The sequence below is a fragment of the Gorilla gorilla genome, chromosome 1, assembly GCF_029281585.2.
Source record: "Gorilla gorilla gorilla isolate KB3781 chromosome 1, NHGRI_mGorGor1-v2.1_pri, whole genome shotgun sequence".
NCBI lineage: Eukaryota > Metazoa > Chordata > Mammalia > Primates > Hominidae > Gorilla > Gorilla gorilla.
Genome location: NC_073224.2, coordinates 181,434,278 through 181,460,786, shown reverse-complemented (window position 1 = coordinate 181,460,786; position 26,509 = coordinate 181,434,278). Strand labels below are relative to the sequence as shown.

The 26,509-nt window shown below is 37.6% G+C and overlaps 2 protein-coding genes and 1 long non-coding RNA gene across 17 annotated transcripts in view; 2 read left to right on the top strand and 1 right to left on the bottom strand.

Moving 5' to 3' along the window:
• Window positions 1-23,041, bottom strand: part of OMA1 (OMA1 zinc metallopeptidase) — an 86,077-nt gene extending 63,036 nt beyond the window's left edge. For 3 of the 15 annotated variants that reach the window (XM_055349887.2, XM_055349854.2, XM_055349882.2), the window contains exons 1-7: window positions 22,868-22,956; window positions 14,601-15,116; window positions 12,324-12,552; window positions 9,050-9,223; window positions 8,845-8,952; window positions 5,485-5,613; window positions 2,157-2,231 (exon numbers count right to left, since the gene is read on the bottom strand). In XM_055349887.2, the coding sequence (XP_055205862.2) occupies window positions 2,157-2,231; window positions 5,485-5,613; window positions 8,845-8,952; window positions 9,050-9,223; window positions 12,324-12,552; window positions 14,601-15,100 (1,215 nt within the window). In that variant the 5' untranslated portion in view covers window positions 15,101-15,116; window positions 22,868-22,956. Of the gene's footprint in view, window positions 1-2,156; window positions 2,232-5,484; window positions 5,614-8,844; window positions 8,953-9,049; window positions 9,224-12,323; window positions 12,553-14,600; window positions 15,117-22,052; window positions 22,362-22,867 lie in introns of those variants that run through there. The other 12 variants (XM_063698301.1, XM_063698292.1, XM_055349893.2 and 9 more) reach the window with 10 other exon arrangements.
• LOC101144260 (ubiquitin-like protein 5) lies at window positions 19,517-19,912 on the top strand. The gene has a single exon (XM_019019082.2). The coding sequence runs from the start codon at window positions 19,569-19,571 to the stop codon at window positions 19,788-19,790; it is 222 nt and encodes a 73-aa protein (XP_018874627.1). The 5' UTR covers window positions 19,517-19,568; the 3' UTR covers window positions 19,791-19,912.
• LOC129524437 (uncharacterized) lies at window positions 22,437-25,894 on the top strand. The gene is made up of 2 exons (XR_008668192.2): window positions 22,437-22,524; window positions 24,219-25,894. It is a non-coding gene; the product is annotated as an uncharacterized lncRNA (long non-coding RNA).
• The last annotated feature ends 615 nt before the right edge of the window (window positions 25,895-26,509 follow it).

Below are 26,509 nucleotides of genomic sequence, written 5' to 3'. Positions count from 1 at the left end.
CACGTTTTGATAAATTTTCATAACCGATTTGTGTTTTATGGTAAAAAATTATAAAAGACTAATATCTACATGTATTTTATGCATTCATGACATATCTTTTTCTTAATTTTTTCAATATTTCTAGGCTACATGGTTCACCTGTGAGTTTTTTCAAATTGTTGCACATTTCCAAAAAACTTTCCAATATATTTATTGAAAAAAATCCTATGTATAAGTGGATCTACACAGATCAAAAACATGCTGTTCAAGAGTCAACTGTATACAGATTGGAAAGGAAGAAATAAAGGTTGCTGGGTACAAGGTCAATTATAAAATCAATTGTATTTTTATATACAAGCAATTTACTTTAAAAATGACACTATTTATCATGACATCAAACACTTAGCAATAAATCTAACAAAAGATGTGTAATTCCTACATACAAAAAAATTTCAAAACATCGAGAAAAATTAAACATCTAAACAAATTGGAAAATATATCATATTTATGGATGGGAAGAATCAATACTACAGACACTAGTCAAGTGTCCCCAGATTCATGTATAAATGCAATGTAATTCCAATCAAAACCCCATGTGTTTTTCTATGTATGTATAATTTAATAAGCTATTTCTAAAATGTATATAGAAATGCAAAGATCCAAGAAGAGTCAAATCAATTCTGCAGAACAACACTGGAGGACAGAAGCTTCAGATATCAACACTTACTACAAAGTTATAGTGATAATATGGTACTGGCTGAAACATAAACAAGCCAATGGAACAGAACAGTGTGTCTAGAAAGAGACCCCAGATATACTCCCACCTTTATGACAAAGAAACACTGAAGTCTGGTGAAAAAAAGGTGACTTTTTTCAATAAACAGTGCTGAGTCTATTAGCTATCCATATGGGAAAAAAAAAGATGTTGCCCTCTTCCTCATACTATATATTTTAAAAATAGTAAAGTGTATTAGAAATAAAGCAGGAATAACTTACTGAGATAAACAAAGATTTCCTAACCAGAACACAGAACACACTTAACATATAGGGAAAATCTGACAGACTGGAGTACATGAAAATTAGGAAATTCTTAATACAGCCAATCTGTGGCCCCCTTATGTGGGAACTTCTTAGGGTACGCAGTCTGATAATTCACTTAATCACATTTATTTAACATTCAAAGAATTGATTTTGCTTTTGTGAAGGAGTAATAACCTTGATTTATGAAATTAAATCCATAAAACTTACGAGAGGTTCAAATAAAATGATTAATAGTTTTAATAACTACCAGAAACATAACAAAGGATCAAATAAAACTTGAATTTAATATGTGAAGTGGCATTGTTTTCACTCATTTTTTAAAATGCAGTATTACTTCTAATCTTAAATGCTACTAATAACACTCAGTTATCACAGGTGATTAAAAATAGCTGCCAGGTGCCCTGTTAAGTAGACAGGAACAAAGTCAACTTAAATAAAAGTAAAGGCTCAGAGCTGCTCTCTATGGCTAGCAAAAAAAAAAAAAAAAAAAAAAAAAGCCATCTGCTACAACAAAAATAACCTAAATGTCTGTTCATCTACTGTTTATTTAAATGGTAGAAAATCAGTTTGCTTAGCCAAGATCATAGCTACAACAGGATCAACCTATCTTCAAGTGGGGGAAAACAACTACCTATTATCCTGTTTACTCAAAAAGCCTCCTTAGATCAGAGAAGCAAGGGGTAAAATATTGGAGTACTGGAGTAAAATAAAGATAGCATTAGCTTTCCAGAGGGACAAATGTTAAAAGGCCACAGGGGATGACACATTACATAACCAAATGTTTTAAAATTTCAATTTGTATGTTTCATGTCTATAATCAAAAAATTTATACACGCAAAAAATTATTTCCAATCAAGAACTGACTTTCTGTTAATAGAACCTGATAATTACTATAATCTTATGGATTCTGTCTAAGGCATAATACAGCTTCAAATATAGAAGGGAATTGAGACTCTTCAGTTATACATTCTTTCAAGGTCCATAATCTTCAAATTTCTAGATTAACAGAAATTGCATAAAGGGCTAATACAGTCCAACTCTCATTCTCTGCTTATGCCAAGCCTCATTAAAATAACACACATTTATCTTTCAGCCTGGGAACGGCATTATGTATTCTCAACTACTAAACACTTTACCTTTGCAGCAAGCAGTAGTCCAATTTTGTCAGCTTCGGCCTCCAATTTTCTGCTGTATGGTCTATTAAACATATACTAAGAAGAAATGACAGAAAAGCTCCATTAAGACAATTTATTTCATGAAAAAAGGAGTAACACAGAGAGATTTTTAAAAAACAGTTTCATGGAGTATCTAGGATAAAATTCCTATACTGTCTACTAACATTAAAATAACTCCATGATATAAAATATAAACACAGCCTTTATTTCCCTGGTTAGAAATACTTTAAAAAATGATAAGAATAGAAGTCATGCCTATAAATTTCTTGACAGTCTGTAATACAAGGAATTTACTTCTATTTTTCCAATTAGTCTCCACCTACTGAGTACAGGATTCACTAAGAAAGCTTATTGATGAAGGCTTTTTAATATGGTCAAGGAATATTTTGACCTTGAGTTTTAAAAGAAAATCAAGAAAACGTAGGCATATAATATCCAATGACACTACTAGACAATTTATTTCAGTAAAAAAATTAACCATATAGCAGAATGCTCTTTCTTTGATAAATTATCTTAATTTCCTTTTTCTTTTCTAAGTATTGATTAGTTGGGAAAATGAAATTTTCTTCTGACTTCAATAAAAAACACACATACATACAGTAACTTTAATTTTCCTAATTACTTGTATTTATGTGAATGCTTTCCAGTTAAATTCTAATTTTCAGTAAGTACTAAAACTTTGTAGGAGATGAATCAATAGGCAGGACTTTTGAGAAAAGAGCTATTAATTGGGGAAGCAATCTTTCAAAGGTAGCCACATGTCTGTGATGGCCTGAAATAATACAATAAATCTGATATACAGTATGTGACCATTACAAATGACTTCCTTCCTTTTCAATCAGTCTGTTTTAGGTCGATGATGTATATCATATAGTGCCTTCACTCCCCATGAGCAGGCTGCATGTGCCCCCGTCAAGTCTATTGATAACATAAGGATTTAAAACTTTGGCTTTAAAAAGAGAGAAACTTAAGTTCAAGTCCAAATACTGTTAACTTATTGTTAACCCTGAGCTAATTGTTTAACCCCGCTAAACCCAGTAGTATCATATGTAAAACGAAGCTAGTAACAGTTCCAAGCTCACAGAGCTGCAGAGGGGATTAAATGAACAAAAATAATAGCTCATATTTATTGAGTCCTTATTTGTGCCAAGTACTGTGCTAAGTGCTTTAAATTAATGATTCTAAACCTAGTGTGATTTTGTCCTCCAGGGACATTTACAAATGTTTGGAAATATTTATTACTGTCATAACTGAGAGGAGGGAGAGCTACTGACATCTAGGGAATGGGGGTCAGAAATGCTACTAAACATCCTACAGCGCACAAGACAACTCCCCCACAACAAAGAATTATCCAGTCCAAAGTGTGAGTAGTGCTGAGATTGAGAAATCCTGCTTTAAATGTATCATTCGGTCCTCATAACAGATGAACCTCAGCAATTCCCACACCCTAATGACTTCACTATCAGCATTCCTCTCTGCTCTCCAATCACAGTGAGCAACTTTCTAGAGAGAAACATCTCCTCGTCACCAAAATTATTGAGGGGCCTTGATTTAGGAAAAAATAATTCAAATAGAATCATTCCTACTTTATTTTCATTGAAGAATTACAGTGAAGTGGCAGAATGTATCAAGTATTTCAAGAAAGAAATAGATACATGTTATCTTTCTTATGACCAACTCTGCTGATTCCATTACAAAAAAAGCAATCTATAGATAGATCGGGAAAATAACCACATTAATTCTTTTAATTTCCTGGCGGGTCAGTGACAGAAACAAAATTCAAAATATGAGATCCTACAACCTAAGCAATAACCAATCTTTTATTTTCTCTTTAAGAACCTTTACTTCAATATAAATGAAGCCAAATGACATGTTAATACTGAATAATAGACTTAGTTATCCAATCTTAAAAACAATTTGTCTCATAGAATTTTGCACATTAGATTTAAACAGCACCCAGATGGCACTCTGATGGGTACTCCACAAATCATTAAATAAACAAATAACAGATTGTTCCTAAATAACCAAACCTCCTGGGACAAGAGAAAATATTCAAAGAAAGATGTAAAACAAAAAAATCATGGTTAACAAAGCAGTTATAAAGATTGCAAGACCTACTTTCAGTATTACAGTGTTTTGGACAAAATGAGGCACTCAATACATTTTTGAGATGATTATTATACATAAGCACTAAAAACAAAAGTTAACAAACACCTAGTAAGACTTTCCTTTCAGCATTTTCAAAGCAATGATATTTTAACAGAGTGAAAAGGAAGGAAGGGTGGCAAAGTAGCTTTAGCCAATTCTGTGCCCATTAAAGTTCAGAGGTTTTAACAGTGCTGCATTAAAACCCAAATACAGTTGGCTCTCTATATCTGTGGATTATGCACCTGGTAGATTCAACCAATTTGGATAGAAAATATCTACGAAAAAACAATTAAAAAAACTACAACTTAAAAATATATATAGTAAAATAACTATTTACATAGCATTTACATTGAATTACAAGTAATCTAGAGATGATTTAAAGTATATGAGAGGATGTGCATAGTTACACACAAACACCATGCTTTTTTTTTTTTTTTTTGAGATGGAGTCTCACTCTGTCGCCCAGGCTGGGGTGCAGTGGTGCGATCTCGGCTCACTGCAAGCTCTGCCTCCTGGGTTCACGCCATTCTCCTGCCTCAGTCTCCCGAGTAGCTGAGACTACAGGCGCCCGCCACAATGCCAGGCTAACTTTTTTGTATTTTTAGTAGAGACGGGGTTTCACCACGTTAGCCAGGATGGTCTCAATCTCCTGACTTCGTGATCCACCCACCTTGGCCTCCCAAAGTGCTGAGATTACAGGCATAAGCCACGGCGCCCGGCCAATACCATGCCATTTTTTATCAAGGACTTGAGCATACTCAGATTTTGGTATCCACAAGAAGTCCTGTATACCAAGGGACGGCTGAATTTGGGAGTCATTCAGTTACTATGAAAGGAAGGGTCAGTGGCTGGGTTTTCTCTCTGTAAAACCAATAAATATATTTTCAAAAATTATATTAGCCAAAAGTTGCCAAGCCCTTCTAACTCTCCATACCCATCATTTGAGAGATGTAGTATTCCTTAATTCAAATATTCATATATAAGAATATCCCCTAAAAACGAGAAAACATAAGACACTAAAAATTCGTACCCATATTTCATAGTAAAATGTAAAAACATCTCTGGATTTGCTGCTTTACAGTAGTATTAAAATATCTTCACCAGAGGCTATGATCAATTCGAGTTATTGTCTCAGACTTACCTCCTGCAATTTAGACTGTATCCACTGGCACAAAAGTGCCAAGCTATCTCGAGGACAAATGGCCCAAATCATTGTGAGGAAAATCATACCTAGGAAATCCAACAAATGAACCATGCCAGCCTTTTCTGCCTAAGAATAATCAAAATAATAAAAATTACATTTCATACATCGAGACAGTATATGCTTACATTTTCTAGTTCATCATGTGTTACAATTACCTGACCTTCTCCACCTAAGACTGAGAGTTCTCTTTTTCTTCTTTTGCTTATTCTTTCCTGGTCTGTTTTTCCCTTCCTTGGTTTATCTACTTATACACCTATTCATTCATTTAACTAGTATCTACTAAGCCACTTACTATTAGTCAGAGGATATAAACCTACAATTTCTTATATTAACAGGCATAATAATCTTGTGAAATAGCTACAATTATCCCTACATTTACAGATAATGAAACTGAGATAGAGAGAGGTTAAGAGTTGCCCAGATTTGCACAGCTATTACTAAAAGGACCAGAAATCAAACCCGGTCAGTTTTAGTTTTTAATATAGTTGCATCATTTTAAAAAATCAAGTAAATGTTTTATTTTACTAATATTTTTGGATAAAGACTAAACACTACCTAATATATGAAGCACTTAAAACAAGAAAAAATTCAGAAAAAGACTGGAAGTTTATTTTAAATAAAAGCATTCTGATCTTCAAGACCTAATATACGAAATATTATTCATTTATACAAGTTTGTAAATTTGTAAGTCTAGTATTTATCATGAAAGAATCAGGTTCTATGAATTTTTGTATTTACTTATATCAGTTACCAAAAAAGATTTTTCATAAAATAGTTGTTTTGAGTAGTAATATCTAAGTTTAATGAACTAGATTGTTCATGGTTTGCCATTAAAGGTGATTAGTAAATGTTAACGTTGTAATGCTGAAACTGATAAAATAGCAGTCATTACTTGAATGTATGAAAAATGACTGAAAACTAAAAACTGACTTAGAATATTGTCCCTTAACAAATACTGTACCCTCACAAAACACACTTTACCTCCTTATATTTGCCTCATTACTTTGCCTCAAAACACAAATGTGTGTTTTGAAAAACAATTATGGATTTTTCTTTTTTTTTTTTGAGACACAGTCTTGCCCTGTTGCCCAAGCTGGAGTGCAGTGGCGAGGTCTCGACTCACTGCAACCTCCGCCTCCAGGTTCAAATGTTTCTCCTGCCTCAGCCTCCCAAGTACCTGTGATTACAGGTACCCACCACCACACTCAGCTATTTTTTGTATTTTTAGCAGAGATGGAGTTTCACCATGTTGGCCAGGCTGGTCTTGAACTCCTGACCTCATGATCCACCCGCCTCAGCCTCCGAAAGTGCTGGGATTACAGGGGTGAGCCACTGTGCCCAGCCCAATTATGGAATTATTTTAACATGAAAAAGTGAAACTCAAAATAAGGAAGTTGTTATAGAAGAGAAAGCCCTTGTTATTAAAGAATATAATTGCTATTATACAGTCTTAGAAAACTGGAAATACACACACAAAAACCTGTTTGTAGAATAAAGAAAACATAAAAGCCTAGATAAAATCAAAATTGAGACTCCCAAAAGAGAAAATATTGTGCTGACAATGTTTAAGATCTCTGCAAAAACATATTAATAACTATGTTCTATTTTTAAGGCTGCTGTTTGCTTTTTACATCTCATCTACTACTGTTCTTGCACTGATAGAGATGACAATACACTGAATATAAGGCACTGAACTAGATGCCTAAAAAACAAATGTACTGAATAGTAACACCTTTCGAATGCTAAAATGGCCAAAACTGATTTTGCAGTTGTGAAGCCATTACTTGAAAGATATTAGAGTGCGTATAATAACACTGCTTAGACGTATTCTTGTGTATATTTGTTTAAGAAAAAAAGATTTTTTTTCTTACTTTTTTGTTTGAGACAGTGTCTCACTCTGTCACCCAGGCTAGAGTGCAGTGGTGCGATCATGGCTCACTGTAGCCTTGATCTCCCAGGCTCAAGCAATCCTCCTGCCTCAGGCTCCAGAGCAGCTGGAACTACAGGTGTGAGCCACCATGCTCAGCTAATTTTTAAAATTTTTCTGTACAGACTGAGTCTATGTTGCTGAGGCCAGTCTCAAACTCCTGGGCTCAAGCAATACTCCTGCCTCAGCCTCTCAAAGTGCTGGGATTACAGGTGTAAGCCACTGCACCCAGTCAAGAAAAATGTTTTTAAAATCTTCCTGTAACTCAAAAGAAATCAAGGAGATAATTACTTTCAGTGTTTCAGAAAAACAGTTTAGCCCATCTCATCTTATTAATAGTCTAAGGAACAGGTAGAATTTGAGATTACTCTTAGATTACTCTTAGAAGGATTAGAATCATTATCATTTCCATTTGAAGTTAATGTTACTTGTATTTCTGATTTAGCATTTCAGTCACTTCACTATGTACCTCTGCGTTTACAATTTAAAAAATACTTCTCTCTAATGTAGACAAAAGAGCCATTTATATTTTTAAATGAATAACAATTTAAAAAATGTGTGAAACAGATGTGTTATTTTCCTGGACTTATATCAAGATGAACAGACATGTATTCACAGGAGCACACATCAACTTGAATTCTATGATCTATAAGAAAAGCGCTGCTAAAAACCAGGTAACTGTAGTGAAAGGAAGAAACACTGGACTAACATACAGAAGACCCAGGTTAAAGTCCCAGTTCAGTTACTTTGTCAGGTTAGTCATGTTACTGTTTTTCTAAACATTAGTTTTCTCTTATATAAAATAGTAATAATAAATACATACCTCATTAGGTATTAAAATTATGAATGGGAAGCTACATATACTAAAAAGCTCAGTAAACTGTAAAATGGCAAGGTATTGTTATTACTCTGTATTAATTACACATGACACATCATTCTAGACATTTTCAAAGATGCTCCAAGCTATCCTCTGAGAATGAATAAAAAAGAAAGATGATTTACCCACTTAAATAGTAATATCACTTCCCTACAATTAATTTTCTGACGATTACAAGTATATTAATAATTATAGAAAGTTTAAAATTTAATTTGAAATAATTAGGGGTTGAGAATAATTACTTTTTAGCAAAAGAGACAGGTGATAAAAATAGTATTTAAGAAAAATCTTATTCAGTATCAAATACTAAAGACCATAAAAATTCTCAAAATTAGCCAATCATGTTTTTTTCAGGTAGCAGATTAAGGCAATTACCCAAAACTAAAAGTCTATCATTTTTAAAAAACCTGAAAAAAATCAGTTCTTTAAAAGATTTAACTTGCTAACTTCAAAGCAGTTTTTCCAAATCTGAACATTCATTTTAGGTACTTACAGCATGCCCAAGTACTGCATGTGCTATTTCATGGCCCAGAAGGAAAGAAAGTTGATGAATATTGGTTACACTATTTAAAAATCCAGTGAAAACAAACATTTGTCCATTCTGCACCACAAAGAAAATAATGTAAGCAATTAGAACATCATAAAAAATAAGGACAATAAATTTAACAATTATAATGCATTTGAGAACATGTACTTACTGGAAGCACGAAGGCATTAATAATTGGGGAATCAACCACATGAATAACCCAATTGATCTGAGAGATCCCTGGAACATCTTTATTGCATTCAATTAGATGACAAAGCACTTCTTTAGCAGCCAGGTATCGGGCATCTTTCTCAGTTAGCATATCATTTTTAAATTCTTCCATCCACTGAAAGATTAAAAATTACTTCTTATTTTAAAAGAGCACTACAAAATGCTTACTCTGCTTCATGGAAAGTTATATGGCTACTTATTATTGAACATTTTAAGTTTTAATTATATAAAAATCTGCATATATTAAGCACTCAAATTTCTCAAATCTGAATTATTCATGCAAAGACAATGTGGTTTCTCACAAAGGAATAAATTCTAATACTAAGATTTTTTTATGAATAGATTGACATCAAAATTTCATTCTTTTCGATTAAACTACAAATGAATACTTAAGTATTATTTCTACTTTCCTAAACATTTTAGAAAACACTGCCTAGGCCAGGCAAGATGGCTCACGCCTGTAATCCCAGAACTAGGGGAGGCCAAGGCAGGAGGATCACCTCAGCTCAGAAGTTCAAGACCAGCCTGGGCAACATGGTGAAACCCCGTCTCTACCGAAAACACAAAAAATTAGCCAGGCGTGGTGGCATGCACCTGTGTTCCCAGCTACATGGGAGGCTGAAGTGGGAGGATCGCTTGAGTCTAGGAGGCGGAGGTTGCAGTGAGCTGAGATCTCGCCACTGCACTCCAACTCCAACCTGGGTGACAGAGGGAGATCCCATCTCAAAAAGAAAAGAAAAGAAAAGGAGAGCCTAGAGAACTTAAGATTTCATCTAAGTAAAATACAAAAGAAAATTAAATTCACAATGCATTGAACAGAAAAACACCCTATACCTAATAAGAAAGTTAAACTACCAAAACAGACATTTCATTAATTTTAAGGTGTTTTATTCACAGATTGAAAGGAAATTACTGAAATCTCAGAACTAATGAGCATTATCACTGTCTCTACAAGATGCTGATTACGACTAGCCACCAGAGAAGATACTTTTTCTGAAGTTATATTCATGAGAGCTCTTTCAAGTGTACTGAGAAAATTAAAAATGTTCTGAAATATTACTTTAACTTTCATAAAGTGTATGCTTTTTTTCACTTAAGAATCAACAAGCGGCTGGGCATGGTGGCTCATGCCTGTAATCCCAGCACTTTAGGAGGTGGGCAGATCACGAGGTCAGGAGATTGAGACCATCCTGGCCAACACGGATGAAACCCCATCTCTACTAAAAATACAAAAATTCGCCAGGCGTGGTGGCGCACACCTGTAGTCCCAGCTACTCAGGAGGCTGAGGCAGGAGAATCACTTGAACCCTGGAGGCGGAGGCTGCAGTGAGCCAAGATAGACCCACCACTGTACTCCATGTACTCCAGCCTGGGTGACAGAGGCGAGACTCAGTCTCAAAAAAAAAAAAAAAAAAAGAATCAACAAGTTAGTAACTTTTCTCCTTGAGGCGCATTACAAAGACATTATTTTATAGAATATGAACTTACAAGTAGTCTTTATCTTAAAGACTTAAGCATGATTCACCAGTGTGAACTGCCTAAAACAAACAAAAACCCCCACTACTAACTCTTCTGAAGTAGATAAAACAAGAATAAATGTAATTATAGCACTTTATAATACCCCTATAAGAACATGTGTTTAAATTTTCCTATCACACAGGTATTACATTTGTAGCTAATACGAGAAAAAAAGAAAAATGCATCTATGTCTATATGTATATACACGTATACAGATATATATAAATTTTAAAAAATTTCTTAGCAATGTGAATGGTAAAAGATGCACTAATACTAGGCCTGTCTCAATCTTTCCAGAACACTTTCCTTAAACCTGCCTCCAACAAAATCCTAAGAAACATCTCAAATCTCTGTATATACTCTACTACAAGAGATTGGTCTTGCCTGGATTAAGAACAATTTTTAAACTAAGAAAACATTATTTCTTTTTTTTCATAGTAACTTTCCATTGACAAACTCAGAAGTTCATTTGGAATAAAAAGATTTAACCATGCCGGGTGCGGTGGCTCACACCTGTAATCTCAGCATTTTGGGAGGCCAAGACAGGTGGACCACCTGAGGTCAGGAGTTCGAGACCATCCTGGTCAACACGGTGAAACCCCGTCTCTACTAAAAACACAAAAAAATTAGCCAGGCGTGGTGGTGCATGTCTGTAGTCCCAGCTACTCTGGAGGTTGAGGCCGGAGAATAAGTTGAACCTGTAAGGTGGAGGTTGCAGTGAGCCAAGATGGCACCACTGCAGTACAGCCTGGGTGACAGAGCAAGTCTCTGTCTCAAAAAAAAAAAAAAAAAAAGATTCAGCCATACCAAAGCTGTCAAGTGAGGCTACTGGACATGAATTCGAAAAATATTAATTGAGCCACAGGGCACATAACATGTGTATGTGCTATGAACTGGAGAGAAAATGACCTCTGTCCCTAAGAAACTCACTAGGGTACAAAATGTTTAACTACCTGAGTTACTATACTTTCCAAAGAGGTAAGACTTCTAAATTACAACTTAAATTTGGATTAAAAAAATATAATAAATTGCTAAAACTGATGTTTGGGAAAAAAATCTTATATTACTTGATTTTCAAGGTATAAGAATTCTGACTATAAATCTATTTATTCAATAAATATATACTAAGCTCTACTCTTACATACTGTGTTAGTATTTAAAACCATAAACAAAACAGGTAAGATCCCTGCCCCCATGAAGCTTAGTCTAACAAGGAAGACAGACTATCAAAAAAATAATTATGCAAATAATTATGTTACTCTCATGAGTGCTTTGAAGGAAAACTACAGTATGCAGAGAAAAAAAGCCTAGGAGACCTACCCCCAGTAAAGCCAAGCAACGGGCACAACTACAAATGAGCTGGTTCATAATTCAGTCAGTATGAAGGATACCTCCTATGGCCTGATCCAGTCACCCTGCCTAACCCAGTCTGGATAATCAAGGAAGGCTTTCCTGAGAAAAGTGACATTTAAGGTGAAATGTGCTGAGCAGGAGTTAGCTGGGTGAATGCTAGGAAAAGCAATGTAGGCAGTAGGAATACTAAGTGTGAAAGGTCTGAGGCCTTCGGGAAAAAAAAAAATGCTAATTTCGTATCAAAGACTAAAATTAAAAAACAACATATCTTTCACATTTAAGATACTTTCCTACTTTGAGTGTTATATTAAGCAGTCTAATTAAAAACAACTCTTACTACTTACTGCTTCATATTCCAGTTCTGATAAAAGTCTGAACTGCTCTTTCCCCAATAATAGTAGCTTGCTCCTTCCTGTGATTGGACTTACTTCCAGGTGAGTAAAATAAAACACCACAAAGAGCACTCCAAAACTACTCAAACCAAGGAATAGCTTCCATTTATTCTTCCTTATATTTTCTTTAAATACTTCCTTCTTGTTAGGAGGAAGTGCCTGCCACCATTTCCTTATGCCCCTACAGCAAAAAGAAAAATTCAAAGTTCTGATAATCATTCCAGCACATATCACTAAAGCTCAAATGCATACACTAGAATTTTATGTCCTCAAACACCTGAATTTGTATGATATATTTCGCTGAATACATCGCTTTTCCAATTAATAAAATTCTTAGCTAAATGATGAAAAAATAATCAATGATGTAAAGTTACAGTTAAAAAATTCTAATACTCATCGAAATTTTCTTATTCAGCTATTTTAAGGATAAACAGTAAATGAGATGCTAGTTTACTATAACTACCACTGGTTAATATTTATTACTATCTAGTACATGCAAAATTCTCTCTCTCTCTCTCTCTGTATATATATATACCATCTCATTTAATCTTCATAATAACCCTGTTACAGAAGATAAAATTGTTAGGTAACTTGTCCATGGCCACTGAGGTAATAAAAGGAAAACCAAGCAATGAAGGCAATGACATTCCAGAGTCTGACCACTTAGTCACTTAATAGGGATAAATGCCTAAATAATTATGTAAGAGGTTACAGTACAATAAATCTATACCTGGAACCACTATTTTTCCCACTGCTCCTCAGACCTCCAACACAATTTGCCAGTGATTCTACAAGGTACAAGGGAAACTGCCTCAGCGTTCATTTTGGAAATAAATAGTGCTCAGTAGCAGAAACTCCACTATCCTCTTTACAACGTGAAAAAGGAGAGATAACAAGATCATAGGTATTCATAAGAAAGTGGGAGATTTTATAGATAACATCTGAGAAGGTCCAATTTCTACCAGGCAACAATACTCTCTGCCGCTTAGCAGTGTTCAGAAACATTTTGACAACAAGCAACGTTTTCAATACTGGGACAAAAATTTTCCTTATGAGTTGATCTGTAAAATCACAACAAAAATTTACCACATATACATCATTCTCTTGATAAAAATTTATTTTACAAATTCTTAAAGTTCTCTTTGTGAAGTGACACACCCCAATGCCTTTACACAAAGTGTGTCCATTTAAAGGGACATAAATCAAACTATCGAGTATACTTATTTCCTATTTAAAACTTTACATGACATTATCCTTTATTTAAAATGTATGAAAGACATATTCTAAATGAAAAATTTTAGGTGATCAACAATAGTAACAAAAACAAGAAAGTTACAAATAAATAATTTAAAAGGATGAGGACATAGTAGAAATCAGAAAGAGCATCCCAAGAACCTGGGATAAGCGTATTACTTCAACCAATAGTCAATACAGCTGTATCGCTTTTGGGTGCCAACACCAAATCATGAAAAACACAATAAGTTACAAATAGAAGTTCTTGGTTTTTGATCAAAAGCAAACTGGTTTGGTTCATGTGGTAGTAAGAAGGCTAGAAGGGACTTCACAGTCATCAAACACAAGAAAGCTTTATGAAGAAACAGTGATTAGCTTTCTTCCATCTTCATAAAACAAATAAGAGAAAAAGGGTTAAAGCACTACAAGCTGTGAAAATATTATTATAAGGATCACCAAGAAAAAAAACAAAGATTTGTTGGGAACAGAATAGAAAGAAAAGAAGCATTAATGACTTAAGAGTTAACTAGGAGTGAGCCCACCCTTATATAAGCAAAGTTCCTCAGTTTTATGATTTGCTGCCTTAAATTCCACAAATTAAAAAGAAATGTTTGTAAGTACTCTTCTTATACATAAGTGATAACCAACACTTCTGATCCATATATCCTAAGATCTTGTAGTCATAAATATAAGATTTTTTAATGCCTATACAAAATGTAAGAATAACTTTTTAAAGAGATATTTCTGTACCATAAATTAGTATGCAGGAAATTGTTTCAAGATTATTAAATCATACAGAACAAAATTGGGCAGGACCTACTGTTTAGAAACTTCACTTTGAGCTAAATGGGGGGAGACAGGGGATCTGGCAAGGTTTCTTTAAAAGTACAGTTTTATAAATAAAAAAATTAATTTCTAAAAGTTAATATAAGTTAACACAAAATATTAATGCAAAAAGTTAATATAAAAGTTTATTATTCTAAAAAAGCATTTTACCTGCCTACAATGATTGCAAATAACTTCTGTACTGGTTTAAGAATCATCAACAAGAGAGGAACCGGAGCAGCTTGAAACCGTGGAGAAGTATGGAAATTCCTAATGGCTCTTATGGAAGCAGGGCTTAGAGGATGCAATACTGACAGACTAGGGACTGCTGTAACTTCTTTTATTAGCAGCTGTCTTGAAAAAGCATCATTCCATACAGTACATTTGCTGGTAATCCTCCAAATTTCCTTACTTTTGGTACTTGAGAGACCTCCTGTTCTTTTGTTGTTAAAAGTCCTATAAAAATGAAAGTTTCCAGGCAGAAAACTCCACCTGTCACACTGATTTACTCCCAGTCCCTGATACTTATTTACTATATGGTTAACTTGTACTTGATGACAGCCCCGTAAGGTTGATGCTAATGTGTTACATTTTCTCCAGTTAGACAGTGAATTAAATCGGAAGAAAACATGGTTTCTAGCAGCAGACTGCAATCCACAGATGAAGCTCATTTTTTCACTTGATTACCTGAAACACAAAAAAAAAAAACCATAAATATCTGTGGAAAATATTTACTTACCAAACTGGGACTATAACACTTATTAAATAGGTGTGTCAGTTGTTCTTCTAACACACCTCAGGCTAAATTACCTTGGGTTTCAACTCATCACCCCTAGAGCAACGCCTTCAGCAGGACAAACCAGGGTATATACACCACGACATTTACTATGCAACATTTACTTTAGAAGCTTGAATTTTTTTCATTTCATTTTTAATTTTTAGTTAGGGAAGAGCCATTTGTATTTTAATGGCAAATTATTTGAGCAATAAAGTGGATTAGATAAAAACAATAGTAAAACTTTATCAGTTTGCAATAACTGGAAGGAAGCATGTAATACAGAATAGTAAAATCTAACTTATAAAATGCACTGGACATTAGGCAATGAAGAACAGTGATCCCTAAGAGATGGGAAACAGAGCCCTACAACTGTCCTAGCTTATTGCCTGGAAAGTGCTTCCAGGCCACAATGCAGACAGGGTAAACCTAGGTGGAGCCCAGTGGTTCCCCTAAATCGAAGAGATAAAGCTGGGAGGTCAAGTAAACCAAGGTTGCTAGAGCTCACAGGACAGAGGACAAGAGAAGACAAGAGCTGCACAGAGAAATAACTCTAGAGTTCTGCAGAGAATCCCCCTCCCATATTCAGCTGAATCCTGTCTGGGCATATGTGTAAGAAAATTCCCTGGAGCTGGGAAAGGGCCACCTGAAAAGATTGCAGGGAACAATATACAGGGCTCACACAGGGCATGGTATACTGCCTATCCCCTCCCCCCCATTCAAAGTGGAAAACCTTATAATTCGTGGGTAGAGTACTCAGAAGGGTTTTGCCTCAACATTAGAGAAAGATTAGTCTGAGACCAAAAGCTGCTCTGGCCCCACCTAACAAATATTAAAAGCAACCCCCAAAAAGATTAAATGCTTCCAAGCAACAACTGCATCCCAGGGGAAAAAAAAAAAAATCTAAACAGGTATTAGGACACAAAACTATTTAGCACTTAACAAGGTGCAATTTACAATTAAAAATCACCAAGCATGCAAGCAGCAAGATATGTGATCCATAATTAGAAGAAATATCAATCTGTGGAAACTAACTCCTAAATAAACAAATAACAGCATTAGTAGATAAGGATATTAGTTATTGTAACTATACTGCACATGTTTAAGGAGCTAAAGGAAAATATGAGCATGTTATGTAGAGATATGTAATATATTTCTTTAAAAGACCTAAACTTCTGGACAAGAAAACTGTAAGAACTAAGATGAAAAACATACTAGATGAGACTAACAGCAGATTAACATTGTAGAAATAAAGATTTGTGACTTCGAAGACGTATCAATAGAAACCATCTAAAATGAAATACAGAGAGAAAATACAATAATAAAAAAAGGCACAGGGCATCAATGAGGTATGCAATAACTTCAAGTGGCCTAATATTCATCTAACTGAAGTCCCCAAAAAGCGGGGAGGAGGTGTAGACAGAAAAAAAAAACACTTGAAATAATGGCCAAAAGTTTTCCAAACTTGATGAAAATTATAAAACCACAAATTCAAAAAGTTTAACAAATCCTACACAAAAGAAACACAAAGGAAAAAAACTACAAGGCACATAACTTCTTAAAATCAATGAAAGATAAAATCTTAAACTTGACATCTTAGATGAACTGTATAAATTCATTGAAAAACACAAAAAAAGCTGGGCATGGTGGCTCACGCCTGTAATCCCAGCACTTTGGGAGGCCGAGGCAGGTGGATCATTTGAGGTCAGGCATTCGAGGCCAGCCTGGCCAACAATGTGAAACCCCGTCTCTACTAAAAATACAAAAATTAGCCAGGTGTGGTGGCACTTGCCTGTAATCCCAGCTACTCAGGAGGCTGAGGCAGGAGAATCGCTTGAACCCGGGAGGCAGAGGTTGCAGTGAGCCGAGATGACGCCACTGCATTCCAGCCTGGGCAACAGAGTGAGACTCTGTCTCAAAAAAAAAAAAAAAAAAACAGGAAAAACACAAGAAAGTACATACTCTGATTACATCTCTATAATATAAACTGCAAAAAATGCAACCTAATCCATAGTGACAGAGAGATGAGTGACTGCTTGAGGAGTTGCAGGAAAAAAGCAGCAGGGGAAGGGATTACAAAAAGTGGTGCTTGCCTGTAAACCCAGCTACTTGGGAGGCTGAGGCAGGAGAATCACTTGAACCTGGGAGGCAGAGACTGCAGTGAGCCAAAATTGTGCCACTACACTCCGGCCTGGGCAACAGAATGAGAACCTGTCAAAGAAAAAAAAAACAAAAAAACCCCAAAAACCAAAAACAAAAAAACCCAGATTGAGGGAATCTAAATATGAATTGAATTTCAAGTTGTTTTAGGTAATTATTATTTTCTTAGGTGATAATATTGTGGTTATGTGACTATTTTATTCCTGAGATACTTGCTGAAGGATCTGTTCATGATAAATAAAACTCACTTTCAAATTGTACAGCAAAGGTACACACACAAAGGACATAAAGTCAATAAACAAAATATCAGCAATCATTGTATCTCAGTGATAGTTACATATATGTTCCTTAAATTTTTCTGCATGTTTCAAAATCTTCATATAAAAGTTGGGGAAAAAATATGTAAACCTCAACCTAAGCTAATACGATATTATCTAGAAAGATGCTCTAGGACTACCAGTTTTAATAGTATTATCTACATATCAAACTATTTGAAAATTACTCAAATTTATTTTTTATGTAATTCATACATCCTGCCCTTGCACTGTTAATGTATAATGTTAATAAAGGGCATGCTAAGTAAAACATTAACTTTGAGTTAACCCTTTTTGAAATACTACCAATTTTAAATTAGTAAAGTCTAGGCTGATATATAATAGTTTGACATTATTAACAAGATACTTTGTTTTTACTTTTTTGAACCAAGCTGAAAAATTGTAAAATAATTTAAGCCTAGAAGTCATTTCACAATTCATACTGGAGTAGCTGGTAAGGTTTTCATTGGCTAGGGGCCATGAGAGTTATGCAGCACAGAATATAGTCCTGCTCTCATGGAGGTTATAATCTAGTTGGGGAGACAAAACTGAACCTAAGTAAGACTATTAGGGGATAATAAAATTCAGTTATTAAATACTACATACTGTATGCATTCTTAAAAAGACATCCATGAGTAGCTGAAGAGTTCAGGAAGGCAGCAATTATTTTTCATGCCATTTAGGCAGATGCAGAAAGACAAAAAAAAAGGAAAGAACTGTTTTAAATGGGAAAGTGTATTAAGGTTTAAATGTAAAGTCTTCTTCTAGAAGTCAAACTGCAAAAACAACACAAGCCCACTTTCTTTCCTTGACCTCAAATCTGATGATTTACTGTAGTAGATAAGCTTCAGACACTTGCCCAAGCACAATTCCTTTTCCAAATGTGCATCTTACAGCCTCATTTTAGGGGACAGGCTTAGACGGCCACATTCATCCCTAGCAACCCCTACCATTAGCTACAGAGCTAGGAGTAGGTATTTGACACTAAAAAGATTTTACATAAAACAGTATTAACGCACAGGAATATAAGGGCATGTGTAAGTTGGGTCTACAGCGGGTGCTATGGCTAAACAAAGCAATATGAAAGCAAGAACTACAAACAAAAAGCTTTTTTAAAAAAAAAAAAAGTGGATCCACAGAAAAGACAATGGACTATTAAGTGTAGACAGAAGACAAGTGAGAGACCACAAAGCCAGAGTGAATATGAGAGAATAAGACCTCCCTGATTCCCATGAAACCATTGTACTTCCTACACTTAATTGAGCTTCATGAGCTTTTACTTTATCCCCAAAATAATGCGCTTTCTTCAATGAGTTTCTGTACTCTGCAAATAAATGATCTCTAAGACGTTTACATGGTATAAAACAGTTATACATTTGTTTTTGTAAATTGACAGCATTTTAATATTATACATGTTGTTTACTGGAACTAGCTGAGGGTTCCTCCTACACTTTGCAAAGCCAAATTTACCAATTTTCAACATTTAATCAGTTCCAGAAATACTGGATTATCTCTACAGCAACTTTAGCATCCAAAATATCTCAGCCCACATTAAATCAGTCATGTTAATTCTACCTCCTTCTTATCTCATTCTAGCCTTTCCTGGGCTCTGTGGTGTTATGGTGTTGATCACTACCCACCTAATCTCCCTGCCTTATTTCACCACTAATCCCTCCCACTCCAGTTTGACCCCAAACTAGAGCTAAAGCATTATTTCTAAAATGCAAACCCTGGCAACACAATCCTACCCCGACAATTAACATACAGTCCTACCCTGGTAAATACCATGTAATCATTTAAAAAATGACATGATGATCTGTAAATCTTTAAAAGATTTAAGGAGGAGCTGGTGGCGTCGGCAGGTTCGAGGCGATTCGAGCTCCAGCTAGGATGATCGAGGTTGTTTGCAACGACCGTCTGGGGAAGAAGGTCCGCGTTAAATGCAACACGGATGATACCATCGGGGACCTTAAGAAACTGATTGCAGCCCAAACTGGTACCCGTTGGAACAAGATTGTCCTGAAGAAGTGGTACACGATTTTTAAGGACCACGTATCTCTGGGGGACTATGAAATCCATGATGGGATGAACCTGGAGCTTTATTATCAATAGATGAGAATCCTCATCTTCCTGCCCCGCTTTCCTCTCCCATCCTCATCCCCCACATTGGGATAGATGCTTGTTTGTAAAAACTCACCTTAATAAAGACTTAGATGTTGAAAAAAAAAAAAAAAGATTTAAAAGATAGCAATCTCTGGCAAAGGGATATACAAATTTAAAAATAATAATAAATGCTACCTAAAAACTTCTGTATAGCAGAGGTGGCAAACTCAAACGTCTAAAGAAGCACCATACAACAGACCTTTCTACAATGATAAAAATGTTCATGTCTGCACTGTCCAATAAGGTAGCCCCTACGTGTGACTACTGAGCATTTGAAATGTGACTGGTGCATCTGAGGAATGAAATTTTTAACTCAGTTAAATGGCCATATGTGGCTAGTGTCTACTGTATCGCACAGTACACATTTGTAGGGTCCAGGCAAGTGAATATCAGCAAAGTGATACTGATGTGAATGCAGATTCATGACCATCTAAAGGAGGTGCAAACAGTTATGATGGAATTTGAACTTGCTGTGGCCAAATGATTCAAAACTTTTAAGTAAAGCCAGAATTTCAGATTTTAGGTGAAATTTATCAATTTTTAAATGTTGGCAATGAACTTAAAAAATTTTAACGACCTTAACCAAACATTCAGATTTTGTATTTTTGACCTCTGAACTGTATTATTATTCATTCATTCTGAAAATGTTTAATGAGTGCCCACTAAATGCTAGGCACCATAATGGATGCCAGAGCTACTGCAAAGAACAAAACAGATTTAAAAAAACCCTCCCCAATTTGCAAAAATAGTAATGAGAAAATATGCTAGTATATACAAAAATAAATCCAAAAAAAGATACACCAAACTATTCACAATTATTTTGAATGGCAGGATGGTGGTTAAGAGGGATTATTAGTATTTTCACCTTATATATTTCTGTGCAGTTCAAATTTCTACAGGATGTATTATTACTTTTTTAAACCTCCACTCAGGCAACTATTTCTGTAATTCCCATTGTTTTTCTTTTCTTTTCAAGACAGGGTCTCACTTTGTCGTTGTCCAGGCTGGAGTGCAGTGGTGCCACCTCGGCTCACTGCAACCTCGCCTCTTGGGTTCAAGCAATTCTCGTGCCTCAGTCTCCTCAGTAGCTGGGATTACAAGCATGCATTACCACATCTGGCTAATTTTTGTATTTTTAGTAGAGACGGGGTTTCGGCAAATTGCCCAGGCTAGTCTCGAACTCCTGGCCTCAAGTGATCTGCTCACCTCGGTCTCCCAAAGTGTTGGGATTATAGGCCTGAGCCACCGCACCTGGCCAGCCCAGCTAATTTTTTAAATTTTTTCTGTAGACACGGTGTGTCACTATGTTGCCCAGGCTGGTTTTTAACTCCTGGGCTCAACTGATCATACTGCACTGCGAAGTGTTGGGATTACGGTCATGAGCCACCACACCTGGACTTTCGTTGGTCTTCCATGGCTTCCACAAACTCCTTCATATGGTGAACCAGGCCCTCCTACTACTTCTCCAGGCACCTTCCCCAACCCTCCCTCACCCATTCCTAAATTCCAAACTCCCTGATTTACTTACACCCCACAGAAAAAGAAAGCTCTCATCTCTATGTCTATGCACATCTATTCACACTGCTTAGTTCTGCTCATGACAAGCAAACTCCTTCTCATTTCTCATGACTTGTGTAAAAATTTTAAAAGAATCCTACTGACACAGAAGGTATAAGCAAAAGCCCCAACACTACACATATATAATTAAAACCATTATCATTTCTATCACTGACAACCAAGTGTCGTTTTGAATAGAAACAGTGCCTGATATTTTGTAATACCCGGTTTATCCTGAAGAAAGGGTAAAGAATGAGGGAAGAAATCTATTCATGCATTTTCAAGGAGCCAATCACTAGACTACAGAGCACATAAGAAATAAAAAATCAGGGCTGACATATTCTCTTCAAAGAGCTGTGGCAGGTCAACAAACATAGCTGGCAGACTTCTAGGATTACAAGATTAATGATGTGAGAAAATTAAACAATTTGGATTGTTAGCCTCTAAGAACATTTCAGATCCTTAATTCTTTAAGTACCATCTCAGAATGAGAAAGTGCAGCATTCACTGGCACTCACAGTTGAAGCCTGGAAGACAGTTTTAACAACTCTTGCTGAAAATGACTATTTCTTCTCTAGTTTCTATGGAAACAGCTGTCAGATTGGCAAAAATAGGACATGTACTTTAAAATAATCATTCAAGCAAAGTACACACATGATGGAAGGCTTTAAAAAAGAATTGGACGGCAGCAGACGTGGTTCTTAAGCTTCCAAATGTCAGACTACACCCCTTCACCCCGGCTGAGAATGACGGAGATGAACCTAAATCCTTTTAGCGAGGGTTGCACGACCTTGATCAACGCCTGAATGCCAAATAAGGGATTTTCATCTCCCTGGACTACAATCTCTTGTTGAGGATTGCACGGCACAATAAAACTGTTGCTCCACACACAGGCGACATTTAAACAGTATACAGTCAGTTCTGTAGACGAGTTTACGAGGAAATTGTTAAAACACCCCGGAACTGCTTAGACGGGGAATGTTCTGGTTTGCCCTGCCGAGTTTAGGCTGGAAAACGTGTTCAGTTTCTCCTGAAGAGGGAAGGGGTGAAAGAGACGGATGCCCGACGCGCCGGGAGGCGGTCCCCTCTGGCAGAGGTGCCGGGTGAGGAGCCCGAAGCCACGCGGGTGAGAAACCCCGCTCTGAAAGCGGAGCCGCGGAGAAGGGCGGGCTGAGGGGGAGGGCAGGCGGCCCACGAAAGTACTGCCACGGGGCAGACACACGGGGTCACCGGCGTGCCCCGGGCAAGGCTAGGGGAGAACCGGGCTCCCCCAGGACAGATCCCCTCCGTCTCCCGCCCCGGCGCCCCGCGCCCCTCCCCTCCACGCAGCCTTATCGCCCACCCACGCCTCCTCCTGTACCCCCATCCCCAAGGATCCCCACTCCTTGCCCGGGCGCCCCCGCAGGCGCTCTGCGCTCCGCCCCCTCCCCACTGCCGCACTCTGCCTCCTCCCCTGGGCACGATCCTACTCGCAAAAGCTGGGGAAAAGCGTCACCGTGAGGACTGACTCAAGCAGAAGCGAAAGCGGTGACACCGCCGACCCGACCTATGCGCAGGCGCGCACCCGCACTTCCTGCCCGCCACACCGGCCTGGGCGCCCTTGGCTCCGCCCACACCCGGCAGTCAATACAGCCGCCCAGAGTCGTTCTCCCAGCTGCCCCGGGCCCCGCGGAGACTGTGGCGCTCTAGCGCCTCCGTGTGGCTTAAGGCGGGACATGGCCCTGGGCTGGGCTGCTTGCCTAGGAACAACTTTCTCCTGTCCTTGGTGAGTTGGGTCCTCTAAAGAATGATCCACGCAAGGCTGTATCCGTTGTAGTCTCTACGGCAGTACCGGCCAAAAGGGAAGAGACTTGAAGACTGCCGAAAGACGAAGGCTTCCTGGTTCTGAATCTGCATTCATAGAAATAGTCTTTGGAGTATGGGAACAGTGCTTTCATATGATTTTTGGAGGGACGCATTTTAAGAAAGATGAAGTATAATCTTAAGTGTCTGGAGGTTAAAGTAGCTGGCTCCAAAATTATGTGTATAGTATGTTTCATTCATTTCACCAAAACATATTTCTTGAGCATCAACCACATTTTAAGTGCCAAGGATGTAGCAGTGAACAAGACAGACCTGAATTTCGTGAAGTTTATATCACAGTGAGGAAAGACAGGCGATTAAAAAAAGTGTACAAATAAACACAAATAAATAAAAGTGTACAAATAAGCCAGTACAAATAAACACTGGATTGTGATGGATGAGTAGTGAGGTCCCATATTAGTTTATTATGTTTACACTCTGTGCACAATGAAAACATCTCAAAGGACATAAACACTATGTCAAAGGACATGAACACTATGAACAATTTTAGGTATCTCTTTTGGAAAATTTGTAAGTTACTGTTTCGTTTATCTTATGTGTATTTTATGATTTGCCTTTTACTTTGAAAGGGATATCCTGGAAAACCCCTGACAACTGGACCCCTAAAAGCTGAAGTAGGAGGTCCTTCAGTCTTCGTAGGATTTATCTCCCAACCTCTGGAGTGCACGTGTCTTACCAAAGTTTCCAGCATGCTAGCCACCTCTTGCTCATCTTGCCTGATTAGCATAATGTCATTGGTGAAATAGATGGGTGTGATGTTCTCTGGAATTTCCAGTTGATCCAGCTCCTTTTGGACTGCACAGAGCCATTATGTCTTTATCCTGGGTCCACCTGATTTCCAAAGGGGCCAGACTGGCAAGTTAAATAGAGATATGGCAGGGATGACCAACCGCTCTTGTATATTTTAGGTCTTTAATTATGACATTAATCTCCACCATCATCTCACTATCCCCTCAGATGAAATATCGGTTTTGATTTATTATCTTCACTTGGAAAGAAGGACAGCTTCAGAGGCTTCCCATTGGCTTTCCCCACCATGATAACTCAAGACCAAGGACCCTGAGCTTCTTACCAATGTGGAGATTGCTCCAGCTGCCGAATATGTACTCCAAATTATGCACTCAGGAACTAAGAAAATGACTACTGGATGGGTCAGTGTATTCCTGGACCCACTGTAAGCTGGACGTTATCCAGGACTCTGCTTATTACCTGATCCCCATAAGCCCCCACACTTAGAGAGGAGCCATGTGTGTTACATACTTTGGGTAACACCTGTGAAATGTCTGGGTATTCCTCTTTCCTCAACATATAATCAGTCAAGAAAATGGCCGTGGGACACAGACCAAAGAGTAATCATTAATTACAGTAAATATTTGTTTCAGTATTGCAGGATTCTTCTTTATAGGGACCCAACAACCTCTTAAGTCAACAGATTCTGTGGTCTCAGTGTGAAGATAGGCTCAGGTCTGAGACTTGAGCAATGAGCAGTGCCTTTTATTAAGCAACTACTCCCTGCATAGGGTAAATAGCTTCTTGTCTTCCTCCAGTTGTAGATGTTAGGCAACACTCTTGTTGGCTGCCCATCTGTTTTTCCCCTAGGGAGACCTTATGCTATTAAAGCCCTCCACAGCCTCCTGTGGATCAAGCCCCCTTGGCTGCTCCTCTGCCCTTGGCAGGTGTTACAGTAATTACATCTTCTGGGGTCCTCATGGTTAAAGCCACCACCTGGCTTCTACTACTTCAGGATCCTGTTATCCCAATGGATATTATCAAGCCCAGCCCTGTGATCGCCTCTCCTACCGTCAGCCCTTCCCTCCAGAGGAGAGCCTTCTCTGAACTTCTTAGTGATGCTAGTGCCCCTAATGCCAGTGCATTCCCCATGGCCATAGAATATGATGCATCCTCTGGGCCTCCCATGGAACATTCCCCTCTGTCTGCCTTTGGGCTCTACACACACAAAAAAAATTCATTCAGGCAAGTCCACTTCCCTCAGCTCCTCTGTCCTTCTACCATTTGCAAGGGCAATTCGGGCATTCCTGCTTTACTCTGCATGCACTATGGCTTTCTCTCAGCTTCTAATAGTCACCTAGCAGTGAGTTTACCCATCTTCTAGAGTCCCAAGTCCCGAGAAAGTGCCCCCAAGACAATGAATTTTTATTTAGCCAGGGTTGTTCTGGAATAGGAATTAAAAGAAATTAAAGAATGTGTAAACAGAAACTCAGTTCTATGTAAGAAAACCCAGTTCCCCCCGAGAAAGAGAAAGAGCTGGAGTCCTTTAAATATTAACTGCCTGTTTTTCTGTGGCTAGTGAGCCTTATCTCTCCCTTTCCCAGGCATTGTAAAGACCCTGTTTCTTTAGCTGTGCAGCTGCAAGTTCACTAGACAGATAAACTCAAGCCGTTAAGACACGTTTTTCCTTGAAAAGTAAGAAATGATGTAATGCATGCCTCAATTAATTAAATAACTGTCTTTGTTTCTTGCTTCTGTAACATGCTTCTCCCTGCACAGATCTCCCCCAACCCCATAAAATGCTTAAAAGATAACTTGACTCTTTGTTTGGGGCTCAGTCCTTTGGATGTTAATCCGACTGGGCCGGTGCACCTAAATAATAAATCCTCCTCAACCTCTTGGTATCTCTGATTCCTTATCAATCCCGCCACAGTTCCTGCCCACTTTGATCAAGCACCTTCAGAAATTCCATTCCAGGGGTCCTCTCCTGGCTCCTGCTGGTACACGCTAGGTAGTTCTTTTAGCTCCTCCATTATGCAATCTTCCTCCCCACACCTTTACAGGCCCAACACACAGGCAGCTGGGTGATGCTGGAATTTAACCTGAGTTATCACCCTGGCAGATATCTAAGAGGAGATGGGGCAGGTCCTGAGTGGGCACCTATTTATTCCTTATGCTAGAGGCTTCAACACTGCCTTCCCACTTGAGGGAAGTGTTAGCTTTGACTAGGGAAGGGTCAGCCACCTCTGCAAGCTCTGAGGATCTGCAGAGTCAGTATCCTCAGGGATTCTATCAGGATGTCCCATTTCATGCTTCAAGATTCCAGATTTTCCCAACCAGGGCCCAGACCTGCCTTGGCTAAGCATTTAAACATCTCTGGGGCTCTACAACTCTTTTCATGAAAATCTCTTTTGCTCCTCTGCTGTCCACACTCCTCCACTGCAGGCGGTAAGAGCCTGTCTGTTACCTACCAAGGAGACCTCTGACTCCCACTCAGCCTTAACTGTTTACGAATGACC

Bases quoted from the DNA above. Each gene is read 5' to 3' on its own strand.
- LOC101144260 (XM_019019082.2), top strand. From the start codon at position 19,569: ATGATCGAGGTTGTTTGCAACGACCGTCTGGGGAAGAAGGTCCGCGTT.